The 14,259-nt window shown below is 39.5% G+C and overlaps 1 protein-coding gene across 4 annotated transcripts in view; it reads left to right on the forward strand.

Moving 5' to 3' along the window:
* The window catches only part of LAD1 (ladinin 1), a 117,097-nt gene that overhangs the window by 61,156 nt on the left and 41,682 nt on the right, over positions 1 to 14,259 (forward strand). For all 4 annotated transcript variants that reach the window (XM_075195628.1, XM_075195626.1, XM_075195629.1 and 1 more), the window contains exons 2-4: positions 5,207 to 5,326; positions 8,012 to 8,582; positions 8,674 to 8,831. In XM_075195628.1, coding sequence (XP_075051729.1) covers positions 8,028 to 8,582; positions 8,674 to 8,831 — 713 coding nt within the window. In that variant the 5' untranslated portion in view covers positions 5,207 to 5,326; positions 8,012 to 8,027. The remainder of the gene's footprint in view (positions 1 to 5,206; positions 5,327 to 8,011; positions 8,583 to 8,673; positions 8,832 to 14,259) is intronic.

Here is a 14,259-nt window from a genome sequence, read left to right on the forward strand (position 1 = left end):
CTTTTTGGGGCAAATTTTGGCACCATATTGCAGGCTGTAAAATACACAACCCTTGATATGGCGCCTGAAAATAATGCAAAAACTGAAAATGGTAGAAAGATCAAGCTGCTGCAAAAGACAAGGTGGCTGCAAACCACCTACTAAATCCAAAAACAAAAAGATTTGCAGCGCTAAAACTCTAACTAACTAATGGATGAAAAAATAAAAAAGCAAATAAAAATGGTCACGGATCATGAATATCATGCTTATATTCATGATCCGTGACCATTTTTATTTGCTTTTTTATTTTTTCATCCATTAGTTAGTTAGATTTTAGCGCTGCAAATCTTTTTGATATTGCAGGCTGTGCCCAGAACAGCCCCACCACCGCTGTAAAATGTCACGTTTTGCGTCATTACATCATTACCCTTGATATATTTGAAAGTTTCTATCATATCCCCCCTTTCTCTTCTCTGCTCCAAACATATTAAGATATTTCAGTCTTTCTGGGTAAGTTTTGTGCTGTAGGTCATGCACCATGGATGGATGTGGGGATTATTTTAGCTACATAGCTGCTCAGACCTTCAGTTGCAATGACTGCATTTTTTATTCTCTGAATTAGCAGCCCCACCATTGTGTAAGTGACAGCAATCTCACTCCATGATAGTGTTAAATCTGTAGCTAAGCACAGAATATGATGGCATACAGGGGCAGATTGGCCATAGACCTTACAGGGAAGTTTCCCGGTAGGCCTATGGCCTAACGAGGCCACCTGGAGGCCACCTCAGATTTTCCCCGGGGGCGCGTTTGGATGCGGCGGGGGAAGGCACGTACAGGAAAGCAATCTAAAATAATGGTGTTCAGTGGGCAGCAACAGGCAGCCAATTGCTAGGCTCTCACGGTGCTGTTCGTCAGACAGGAAGTCTGACTTCACTTCCTGTCTGCCTGATGTGAGAAGAGACGCTGCTCAGAGCAACTGAAGGTAAGTGAGGGGGGCTTAGTATACTATGCTATACTAAGGGGGGCTGACTATACTATACTAAGGGGTGGCTGCCTTTACTAAACTAAGGGGAGCTACCTATACTATACTAAGGTGGGTTACCTATACTATACTATACTAAGGGGGGCTACCTATACTATACTATAGGGGGACTACCTATACTATACTATACTAAGAGGGGGCTGCCTATAGTATACTCTACATTTGCCCTGCATGGCTTTAGAGATGACCCACTGTGTGTAAAGTCATCACATCTAGGTTTTCCTAAATGTTACTACAACCAAATTCCTGTAGTTCTAAATCCCGCCTACTTTTGTGTTGGCCCCACCTACAGTTATTTTGGTCCTGCCGACATGAGGCCACTTCAATAATTTTTTCCAGGGCCACTTTAAGTTCCCAATCCGCCCCTGATGGCATACCATGGGCCTAAGTCATTAAGAAGAGCAAGGTAAACAAAAGGAGTAAATCTGATCCTGGAAAAAACCATGTTATAATGCAAGGGGTGCAAATTAGTTTATTATTTTGCACATAATGAAAATGCTGGCCTTTTTTTCATGTAGCACACATACTTGATAACTTTATTTTTACACTGAAATGTTAAGTTGTTCTAGGACGTACCCTACCCCAACTATACATATGTTCCCACATTTTAAACTTACCTTCCCCTCGAATGCAACATGGTTTTACCGAGGTGCAAAGTTACACTTTTTTTTTGCTTTGCTTTCATTAATGACTAAGGCGCTATGTCTGTATTGCACAAGGAACACACTAATTAAGGCTTCTGCCTTAATGGTCGTAATTGCATTGCTTTTTGGAGTTTGGAAAAGTTTCAATATTTTTCTTAAATTTTTCATGGTGTATAAGCCTTAATTGGACATGTTAAACCTTGAGGTTTTTCATCTATGGAGTATATATGCATTATTAATGTCCATCAAGATCTATGTCTGTTAATGTGTATAAAATACAGCAAGATCAAATATATACCAGTGATAATGGCCAGCAATATCAATCATTCAGTGAAAAATTGTCTGTTAGTTTTAATACCCAGTAAGATGCCCATCAGTAACAATAATAAACCAGGTAAGATTTTAAATGGCAATGGTCAGTAAGATGACCATTAATTGTAATATCCAGTAAATTACCTTCTAGTAATGTTAGTCCTTCCCCCATTGCTAGCCTTCAGCCATTGTCTTCTAATGTCTTCTACTGCTATTGTCTTTTGATTTTATAGCTGCCCTAATGGCATGCTGTTACAAATGGCATGATAGTGTGTGCCAGAAGTTTCTAATTGGATACCACCTATAGACAAATAGAAGACAGTGAACCTGATTTAGAGTGAGTCATAAAGGCCCATTTGACTAGCATTTCTTTGAGTTTTTTTGCATTACGCATACTCAGAAAGTGCGCATATACATGAGCGGCTATTATACCTTGCAACTTTTTGCCACATTTTATCCAAACAGCAGACAGCTGTGATATAATGGTATTCATTTATTTCTCTCTATATAGTTTTTAACAAATTATATATATTTTCACCCAAACATGGCAGTTTAGAAAATCTTGAGAGAATAGGCTCATACAATGTACAGTTCAGAAACATTTAATAGTTCAAGTAGAATAAAAAATACAATTGAAACCTCGGCTGTAAAATTATTAAACTTAGAGGAGTATATTATCATTTATCCCCTCTCAGCTGCAGATCTTGACTTACCTTAGTCCCACAAGGCGGAGTAGCTCCTCTTTGCTCTGTTTCACTGACAGTGTCACAGAACTGCCGTTGCAGTGTCTTCAATACGGAAGCCAGGAAGATAAAATAAAAAATTTATTTGCATCCAGTCATACTATAATACCAGCATGCAGGACCATAGGTGGATGGAGTAACCTAAGTGCAGTACCTTATACTACCCCCTGTATACTGGCACCTGGGGATAGCACTGGCACCCTCCTCAACTCTGCACCCTAGGTGGGCGCCTTCCCCCTCACCCTGCACCTCTAGCAGACAGGTTAGAAAATAAACATACAAAAGAAGTGTTAAAAATATTAAGTATAAAAGAATAAAATATAGAAAATACTTTCTCTGTCTTTTTCAGTGCAGTGTTTTCTATATAGCAAACAAACTGATATTACACAATAAAACATAATGTGGATCATATATATTCACTGCTGTTAATTAGGAAGCAAGTAATCTCTACTGATTCAATCAAATTTTCATAAAAATTCCAAAATTACAGAATTCAAAAAACCTAACTTCCTCCTTTGTTGTTTCTCTTTTCTTTCTTTATTGTAAAATCCGGTCAAAGTCTGTACCTTTTATTTTTTCTTATTGACGCTGTTTGTTTTATTACCTGTATGTTCATTTGCTTTTTGTAACAAATTACATCATTGATTGATACTATTGAAATAAAATCTTTAAAAGAATTACAAAATTATCTGTAGTGAAGGCAAAACCTTCAGCCAACTGTAGTGTGAGCTGATGTAACTATTTCAACTTACCCCATCCCCATTACACCAGGGGTGTTTGATAAGAGCCCTAGTGCTTTCAGCACAAGGATGTTTTCTTCTAGGTGAGGGTACTGCTTTTATTTGTGTACTGCTTTTATTTGTGTGGACGATTTCCCTAGGGAATTCAGCCCTTAGCTGAACATGTTGACAGGGGGATTCCATGTTGTGAATTTCTCTGTTATAGTGTCACCAGTCCAGCCTGTCATAACTTAGAACTGGCAGCAGCATTTTTGGGAGGAACCTATGTTCTTTGTGCCCCGCCCTGTCCCCCGATTTTGCAACTACTAGCTTGTGACGAAACGAGTGTTTTAACAGTAACCATCCTGTTTCTCGTTTCAGACATAATGTGGATTATAGCATGTACTTTTTATAGCCATTGCTCTTGTTCCACAACTCAACAGAATACCACTGCAGTGTCTAATTACATGTGGATAAGAGGACATTGTAGCTCATTGTAAATATGTATATTGTGTATTGTATATTGGTGATGTGGCAGTGAGGTTGTTATTCATTGTCCTTAAAGTGAAGCCGGGTGGGTTATGGGCAAAGATCAGGTGGTGTCCAGGATACAGGTGAGGGGCTGGAGCTGCATTCATTCTCCCCCCTCCTTTCTCTACATTATTCATTGAACAGCTTGGGACCCCGTGACATCAGAAAGTAGTGCAAGGGGTTAATTTTAGGAGGGGCTGACCACTACCCTATCTTTGAAAGTGGGGGAAGCTAATTAGTATCCATTATTCTCCATAGGACTAGTCCAGACGTTTTGTCTGCGTCCCAGCAGGGGGCTTCTGTGGAAGCACAGCTCATCTTCACTCCCCCCTCAAACCCCCTGATCCAGGAACCACCAATATTTTAAGAGAGAGAGACCAAGGGGTTTGCCGGTGGAGGGGAAAGCACTGTGGAAATTTGACCCTAGATATCAGGAGCCACTCCAAGGGGGAGGTGGTGTTCATTCTGGGATTTCATTCATGGAAGGTGCAAGATATCGGTTTTGAGTTGTTGTTCTCTACCAGAGTCTACATTTGCAGCTGAGAGAGATCCATGGGTCGTCAAGTCTGGACAGCTTGGTGACTGTAACTCCTTAAGCTAGTGGGGTAAGAGACAGATGATGTGGCAAACCCGCCTGGCATTTATTTACTGTGTGTACATAATATTCTAGTGTTGTTTGTATTACAATAAATGTATTGTTTTACTTTCTAACTGCATTTGCCTGAGTGACTATACGAATCCTAGAAGGTACTGGGTAGACTTCCCTGGCATAGTGTGGCACCCGTGGGTGGCCAGCCAGCGTGAAGTGGATAGCCTTGGGCCAGATAAACCCGGTATCTTGACACAGCCTAAGCTATGGTACTGGAAACACTTTTGGGAGACAGCAATGGCATTTATTTATTTATTTATTTAACATTTTTTTTAAACACTGCAAAGGTCTGTGCTGATGACAGGTGTATCTGTGTATACCTGCAGGTCTGCATCTGATTGGATTTGTATGAACACACCTCAATGTGCTCAGGTTGCATTTACACGCCCATTCCCTCCCCCATTCTGCCTTCTCATTTGTAAGGAAGCAAAGTGTCAGATGCGAGCAATTCTGCATTCGTGCATATGCACTTGTTTTCTTTGTGGGCATGTACAGAGCAAATTTGTGAAATGTACTCTATGTAAACTGTTCAACTCAACATCAGACAATAAGTGTTTAAAAACTAAAATATTTTATCTTCTTTTCAGGAAAGCCTCACAGTGGCTTGAAGATGATGAAGAGGAGCAGATACGAGAAAGAAGGAGGAGAAACCGTGATTTAAGCAGCACAGGAAACAGAGTAGTTGAAGTCTTACCTGACCAAGACAAGTGAGTATTCAAGGGGTCCTTAACCTATGGGTTGGAACATGAACATGAGTCACCAAGCCATTATAAGTGAGTCTCGATGATCTGCTAGTTACAAACCTATTATCAACAATTGACATTTATAAATAGAAATCCTGTTTAAACATAATTGTTTTGTGCACATTTATTATATACTGGTTATGATATGTTTTATGATATACTTAATTGTTGACAAAAAGTAAAGTAATTAAAAGTAAACACATTATAACCACTTAATGAACAGGCTTTTTGACTAAACACATTTTAAAAATACTGAAGTGGAAGTTGCTCAATCAATTTATAGGCTCATGGCAGGTACTTGATAGAGTGGGGTTATACTAATATGAACAAACATACAAAAAATTCCCCCAGCACACTGCTGTTGCCAGCAAAAGACCTGCCATTTCTACTGTAGATAAAAATGCAAGTCTTAGTTGCACACATTTGCAAATGTATGTTAAAACCACCCGCCCCTCCACAGCGCTTTTGCTAATAGGGTGGTCCTAACTCTAAACAGTGAGAGTCCCATATATTTGGGCCATACATATGTGTTTTTAAACTGAGATCTAACTTACCATAGAGGTACCCCAGAAGCCTTCAAACAGCAATTCAGCGCCAGTACGCCCCCTCAGCTACTGACATCAACATGCCTCTCAGACAAATACAGTAGTGGAAGTTGCTCAATCAATTTATAGGCTCATAGCAGGTGCTTGAGAGGGTGGGTTTATCCTAATAGGAACAAACACACAAAAAATTCCCCCAGCACACATTTACAAATGTATGTTAAAGCCACCGGCCACAAAAGCTCCGTGGAGTGGCGGTTGGCTTTAACATACATTTGCAAATGTGTGCAGCTAAGACTTTTGCATTTTTATCTACAGTAGAAGTGGCAGGTCTTTTGCTGGCTATAGCAATGTGCTGGGGGAGTTTTTTTGTGTGTTTGTTCCTATTAGAATAACCCCACCCTTTCAAGCACCTGCTATGAGCCTATAAATTGATTGAGCAACGTCCACTTCTGTATTTCTCCAAGAGGCATGTTGGTGTCAGTAGCTGAGGGGGAGAACTGGCTCTGAATTGCTGTTTGGAGGCTTCTGGGGTACCTCTTTTGTAAGTTAGCTCTCAATTTAAAAACACATATGTATGGCCCAAATATATGGGACTCTCACTGTTTAGAGTAGGACCACCCTATTTGCAAAAGTGCCGTGGAGTGGCGGGTGGCTTTAACATACATTTGCAAATGTGTGCAACTAAGACTTTTGCATTTTTATCTACAGTAGAAATGGCAGGTCTTTTATGGGCTATAGCAGTGTGCTGGGGATTTTATTGTACATTTTAAAAATAGTAATAAAGTGGCTCCATAGCAACATTTTGAAAGGGCTCTTCCCCCCTTCACCTCCCAGCACCACACTTTTCTATGAGTAGGCTAATGACCTGCTAATTGCAGGAAAACACAACATAAAAGCACAGATTTCCCTAGGTTAATATAAATGTGCATGGAAAGCACCCATAGGTCTTTAATCTTGGGGCATGAATTTCACCATGTCACCTTGTGCATTGTGCATCTTTGTTTAGATTGTGAAAAGCTAAAGGGGATGTGTGTGTTTTTTTAAACCTTTCTATTTTTCTTTTCTATCTATTTAGGCTTTTTTAACTTTTATTATTTTTATGTAAAATGTCCCTAATTATGTTAAAATAGGCCTTTTGGGACAATATAAATACATTTTAATTTTTCCAGCAAATGTTTATTTGCTTAAACACAATCTGTTGTTTACAAACAGACTTAGGAATCATTTGATGGGTACTCAATACTGAGAGAAATGTAACTGATAAAGCTTACGCTTTTTGGTGAGTTGGACACAGAAAGATAAAACTTTGTCAGACAGAATACTAGCAACAATACTATAAAGTAAAAATCTTGATATCCATTATTCAGAAAGTTTGGAAAACCAGAAAGGAAAAGCGTACATATTTCTTTCTACTCTATGATGTCAGACACCCAGATATATCACCAAGGACCTGAGTCATTAAGTAGAGCAAAGCAAAAAAAAGGAGTAACTTTGCACCTTGGCAAAACCATATTTCATTGGAGGGGAGGTAAATTTAAATTGTGATGGCAGATGTATAGTTTGGACGGGGCATGTCCTAGATCAACTTTAAATTTCAGTGTAAAAATAAAGTTATCAAGCTACATGACAAAAAAGCCAGTATTTTCTTTATGTGCAAAATAATAGACTAATTTGTACCCCTTGCATTGTAACATGGTGTGTCCAGGATCACATTTACTCCTTTTTTTTTGCTTTGCTCTCTCCTTAATGAATCAGGCCCCAAGTTTCTCCACTTAGAGGAGCAGTGCTATACAATTCAATTAAGAGGGAAATACCAGGAGTAGTGTTGGAAATATGAGTAACTTTAAATGTAAATTAGTATGTTTTATTTACGACCTCTAGAATACAGGTAGAAAGCCATAACAGGAAACCAAGTAATCCAGATAAAAAGTACCTATAAGTATATTAACTTAGTTTTTAAATAAATATTTTTAGCTGAACTTTTACCTAGATTATAGATTTCTCATAGGCCCTAAATTTGCTATTTGTACTTGAAAATCATTTATTACTCAGATTTGTATTCACATTTTTTCATCTTTGAATTTGTTTTGTTTCATGAACCCAGTTCCTGCTCCAACCTAATGTCATCAGTCCAAAGTACTGAGGACAGGGATATATTAACAAACAGAAGACAGACAGACAGACAGCAAGAATATCAACGTAGCAAAGTTCAAGAGAAAGAAGACTGTGTATCAACTAAACAGAAAGAAAATAATAAGCAGACTAGAAATAACAGTGAAGAAAACAAGGTATATAGTATTGAGAGACTAGAGGACCAAGGGCCAGTGAGTATTAGAGAGGAGACACAAGTGTTAAAAAGTAAAAAAGAAGAAACACAGAAAGATGTTATCTCAGGAAATGGTATTCAGGAACAAGAGAGTAGAACAGAAGATAAACAGGAATCTAATAGTGAGCAAAGAGAAAATAATCTGTCCAAGAATGAGAACGAAAAGTGTCCAGAATCTGAAGGCTCAAAAAAGTGTCAAATGCATGAGAATGTGAGAAAACCAAATCAGGAGTCTAGTAGCTGGAAACAAGAGAACCATGTGCTCAAAATCCAGACACAAAGTCAAGAGATAAGCAGCCAAAACAACAAGGATCTTAGAGATGAATATCTACAGGGATCTGATAGTAAGGTAATTAAGCTTCATTGATAAAAAATGCATACTTTTCTCCTAAGTGGGATTCAATGCTACATTATGTCACCATTTATCTCTGTCACTCCAGGTACAAAACATACTAGGACATAAGAATAATTCTATCAGCTTGAGTGTTTCGGTGAATACAAAATCTTCAGATAAAGAAAATGTGACAAGCAGCAGTTCTGTAACTTCACCCAGCCATGGAAATAACCACGTAAAGTACAAGAGTCAGGTGTTTGTTAGGTACAACATTCTTACTATTTAATGTTATGTATTGCACCATTTGTTTTTTGTTTTGTGGTTTTTACATACAAAAAACAACACCTAACATTTCTGCCACCATAGACTGTACATATTGTATGTAATGATTCCCTTTCCTCCACTGGGTAATCACTTAAACTATTACTCTTATGTTATTCAGTGTAACAAAATATATATTTCATGAGCAAAGCATTTTTAATAGCTTATTGGAATAAATGTTTTCATTTACAGTCATGAAGGGAAAAACAGTGAATTATGTAAATTAAATAGATTTATTCCTTGATTGTTTTAATAGTATCATGTAGGCAGTCAAGTCCCTAAACATAATAATTCCAATTTTCATAATACAGACAAATGTTTTTTTCACTAGAGGTCTATTGGAGTTATATAGTCTAGAAAAAAGTACACATTTTAGTGGTATGTTATGATGAAGCCTAATAGATATGTTTGAGTTTTAAGAGGGTAATGAGTAATCTTTGATTGAGTATAATACCAATGCAAACTGTTGGACACCATCTGCTTCTCAGTGGTGACATTTGCAGATTACCAGAATTTTGCATAGGTTGAGAAGATGAGTTATTCAAAAGGATGTTGTTCCTACTAAAGTACAGAATAGACACAGTGGTTTTGCCCAGTTTTGTGGAGCAGTACAGAAATGTAATTTTATAAAGATTAACACATAGGGTACTGTGAAATAATCTCTGTCTGTTGTAACTCTAACAAAGAGGCCTCAGCTACTTAAGAGATTGTTTGCTTCCTCAGATGCTCTCTTCAGGCAACCAGAGTGCGCCTAACACTCTTTGGAGCTAAAAAGTGTTTGCATAATGCACCCACACTATTGAATCTTCCCTGTGGAGTTAAAAAAACACCCTCTCTAGGGAGCCTATTTATTAAGCCGTAAACCATGCAGGAATAGCTTTTTCAATGGAGACTGCGGTCTGGGGCAATATAACAAGCTGCAAAAAGCCTAGCTTTTCGGAGCTTGAGCCCATTGGTTGGCCATTCTACCCTATGGGGAGAGCATTGCATTAGGGGAGGGATCTTTGGATCCATCACTGCAGACTCGCTGCTCTCCTCTCCAGTTATTATCGCAAAATGACTTTATATGCGCAAAGTTACTTTGCTATAGTACCCAAAATTAAAAGTTAAGGAAAGTCAACAGCGGGATGATTTTTTAAATAAATAGGGCCAAAAAGTCATCTGCCATTGTAGCGATGACAAATAATAATTAACAGGGCAAAAACCTGTTAATTATTAAATAGGCCCCTAGGAATATTTAAAAAACAAGCTTATAACAAATCTGTTAAACTATTGTGTTTGTGATACGTAATATTATGAAATTGTATTTCATTGTAAATTGTGGCGTTCTTTGTGTATCATGGTACAAAAGCGCTACATTAGTGGCCACATTGTTACTGCTGAAATAAATTACTTATATAAACTAATATGACAGTAGTGGGCCACCCAATCATTACAGCACTATCTTAAAGTTAATAGTGCTGCATTGGAATCCTGAATTTGATACCGGGTCTGTGCTCCAGGTCCAGGGAACACACAGTAGCAAACGCTCTCCTTTTTAAAAATGTAGCTCTTTCTGAAAATGCAGAAACTGGTACGTTGATGCGCTAGTTAGCGATTTTGCAACCTTGCTATGCATATGTAATCCGTAGAGTTGTGCAAAATTAGCCAGATGCTAGATGTAACAAATTCTTCCTGCAAAAAATGTTTACATATTTGCTGCTGAATGTTTGATTACAGCTTTTTGGTTGCAAATGTTTTTGCACTTAAATTAGTTCCAGAATATCATAAACCAGACAATGGTCCAGAAGCTCTAAAGTTCGTTAAGTCTTTAGGGACACCTTACTTAACTAAGTAGGAGACGTTAAAAAAGTTTTAAGTAGCAAGGAGTTTTGCTAAATACTAATTTGCTAACCTATTTGGTGTCTCTTAATAAACTTTAAGTAATGCTTAAGCATTAGGTATAGTGTTATGTAAGGCACTGGTGTTACTTAACTAGCTTTAGACATGCACAGAACTGGTACCACTCCCAACAAGCTTTATGCATGTGCAAAACACTTTTCTTTTCTCTTCTCCCTGAGCGGTATGTGATAGTGCAGAAATACAAGGGCTGAGATGTCCCAGTGCATCCTTTGTGCGCCCCAGAATGCTTTGCTATTGCAATTCTGGAGTGACAAATACAAAAGTGCTCAGTGGGGAACTGAAGTGGGTGAATGCAAAGATTAATAGATTAATACTCTCAATGCAATTATTTAAATAATAAGTTAGCATAGGAATCGTCTCAAACATATAACAATGATATACTGTATGTTATATGTATCAGCGGTTTGCTTTAAAAAATACATATACATGTGCAAACACACATTCATATATATATATATATATATATATATATATATATATATATATATATATATATATATATCTATATCTATAATATAAAAGCCTAGCGGCGTGTGTTAGTCTGTGTGTGGAAAAAACTATTTTCTCAGAAAGGGCTCATCCAATTGACCTGAAATTTGGTATACTGACATTATTTGACAAAAAAAGTAGAATAGTGAAGTCAGTTAACTTCCATCATCCCCCCTTCCCCCCGTGGGAGGGGTAGTAAAGGCTAAATTTACGCACGGGTTAACTTGTGTGTGCGTGTGTATATATATATATATATATATATATAAGAAAACAGGGATAATCTGCACTCTCCAAACACATTAATGCTGTACCAAGTACTGTTTTATATTAAAAACAGGGAATGTTAGTTCCACATATTGCAATATATGTTAAGCTGACCAACTCACGCCAAAGTCTTCCCATTCTGGTCAGTCCTAACATGATCAAATGCTATGCTATTTTATCTGGGCTTAAGGCTTACCTGCAGACAGCTTTTAAAGGCAAGTCTGGGGTGCAAGATGGGCAGAGTATCCCTGTTTTCTTGTCTATACAATGTGGGCAACCCCCTCTTGCACCCCAGTCTGTACATGGTGAGTGCAGAGGATCTATGTCTGTTTTTGTTTAAACAATGTAAGTCCCATGACTCTTGCACCCCATTCTTTACATTAATTAATTCCAACTTGTGTCAGGTGAGTCCCAGGTCTCCCATGGCTGCTAGTGCTAGGGAAAGACTTGCCTTTAAAAGCTGTGTGCAGGTAAGCCACTTTTCGTGTTTTGGGTTTTGGGTTCTGATTACCTTGAGGTTTTGGGTTCGCATGGGTTTTGCCAAAACACCCCACTCAAGGTTTTGGTTCTGGTTTTGGGTTCTGTTTTTTTTTTGTTTTTTTTAAAAAAACATAAAAAGTGCTAAAATCCAGATTTTGGGATTTTTTTCACTCCTACGCTATTATTAACCTCAATAACATTCATTTCCACTAATTTCCAGTCTATTCTGAACACCTCACACCTCACAATATTGTTTTTAGGCCAAAAGGTTGCACCGAGGTAGCTGGATGACTAAGCTAAGCGACACAAGTGGGCGGCACAAACACGTGGCCCATCTAGGAGTGGCACTGCAGTGGCAGACAGGATGGCAGTTTGAAAAACTAGGCCCCAAAAAGCACAAAATGCCAAAAAAAGAGGTGCAAGATGGAATTGTCCTTGGGTCCTCCCACCCACCCTTATGTTGCGCACTTTAACAAACCAATCATTTCAGCGACAGGGCCTACAAAACTGTGGCTAAAATGATTGGTTTGTTTGGACCCCCACAAAACGAGCTGGCAAAGAAAAAAAAGAGGTGCAAGATGGAATTGTCCTTGGGCCATCCCACCCACCCTTATGTTGCGGTAAAAGGACATGCACACTTTAACAAACCAATCATTTCAGCGACAGGGCCTACCAAACTACTGTGGCTGAAATGATTGGTTTGTTTGGGCCCCCACACAAAAAAAGCTATTCATCTCTACCTGTACAAAGTAAACTGGCTCTACTGAGGCAAGATGTCGTCCTCGTCATCATCCTCTGATTCCTCGCCCCCTTCAGTGTGTACTTCCTCATCCTCACACATTATCAATTCGTCCCCGCTGGACTCCACAATCAGCGGTCCCTCTGTAGTCTCTGGAGGCCATTTCTGGTCTTGATTGAAGAATTGATCATAAAAATTAATTAACATCATTTTCTCAACATTTTGCGAAAGCAACCTCCTTCGCCGCTCAGTGACCAGGTTCCCCGCTGCACTAAAAAGTCTTCCGGAGTACATACTGGACAGGGGCTTCCAAACTGCCTTTTTTTCCTGCCAGTAAAAGTAAGAACTGTCTGACATGTCTACTTGGATGGTGTCAGCAAAGTAATCCTCCACCATTTTTTCAATGGTGACAGCATCCAATGCAGCGACACTAGACATGTCAGCAATGGTTGGCAGGTCCTTCAGTCCGGACCAGATGTTCTCTGCATCCCTGCCAGCGGGTCGTTTATAAAATCTCAGCTGTTTCCTCGCAGCCACAGGTGTGGAAGAAAATGAAGGAGAAGCTGTTGCCATGTCACGGTCCTCTTCAGATGACAATCTCCTGACCAGTAGGTCTTTGCACCGCTGTAGACTTGTGTCCACCGGAAACAGAGACACAACATACGCTTTAAACCGAGGATCGAGCACGGTGGCCAGAATGTATTCCTCTGACTTTAAAAGAGTGACCACCCTCGGATCCTGGCAAAGCGTAGGAAGGGCTTCATCCACAAGAGCTACATGCTTTGTGGAATCACAATGGTTTACCAGCTCCTCCCTAACTTTCTCCAGCTGCTTCTGCAACAGCCTGATCAGGGGAATCACCTGACTCAAGCTGGCAGTGTCGGAACTTACTTCTCGTGTGGCAAGTTCAAATGGCTGGAGAACCTTGCACAACACGGAAATCAGTCTCCACTGCTCTTGACTCAGGCGCATCCCCACTCCTTTGCCTATATCGTAGGTGGCTGTGTAGGCTTGAATGGCCTTTTGCTGCTCCTCCATCCTCTGCAGCATATAGAGGGTGGAGTTCCAGCGCGTCACAACCTCTTGTTTGAGGTGATGGCAGGGCAGGTTCAGGCTTTTCTGATGTTGCTCGAGTCTGCGGTAGGCAGTAGCAGAATGCCGAAACTGTCCAGCAATTTTGCGGGCCACCGCAAACATATCCTGCACACCCCTGTCACTTTTCAATTAATGCTGCACCACCAAATTTATTGTGTGGGCAAAACATGGCACGTGCTGGAAATTGCCCTTATGTAATGCCCGCACAATGTTACTGGCGTTGTCCGACACCACAAATCCCCAGGAGAGTGTAAGTGGGGTAAGCCACTGCAAAATGATTTCCCTCAGTTTCTCTAAGAGGTTGTCAGCGTTGTGCCTCTTACTGAAACCGGTGATACACAACGTTGCCTGCCTTGGAACCAGCAGGCATTTCGGAGATGCTGCTACTGATGCAGCTGCTGC

Source organism: Mixophyes fleayi, chromosome 2, assembly GCF_038048845.1.
Source record: "Mixophyes fleayi isolate aMixFle1 chromosome 2, aMixFle1.hap1, whole genome shotgun sequence".
Taxonomy (NCBI): domain Eukaryota; kingdom Metazoa; phylum Chordata; class Amphibia; order Anura; family Limnodynastidae; genus Mixophyes; species Mixophyes fleayi.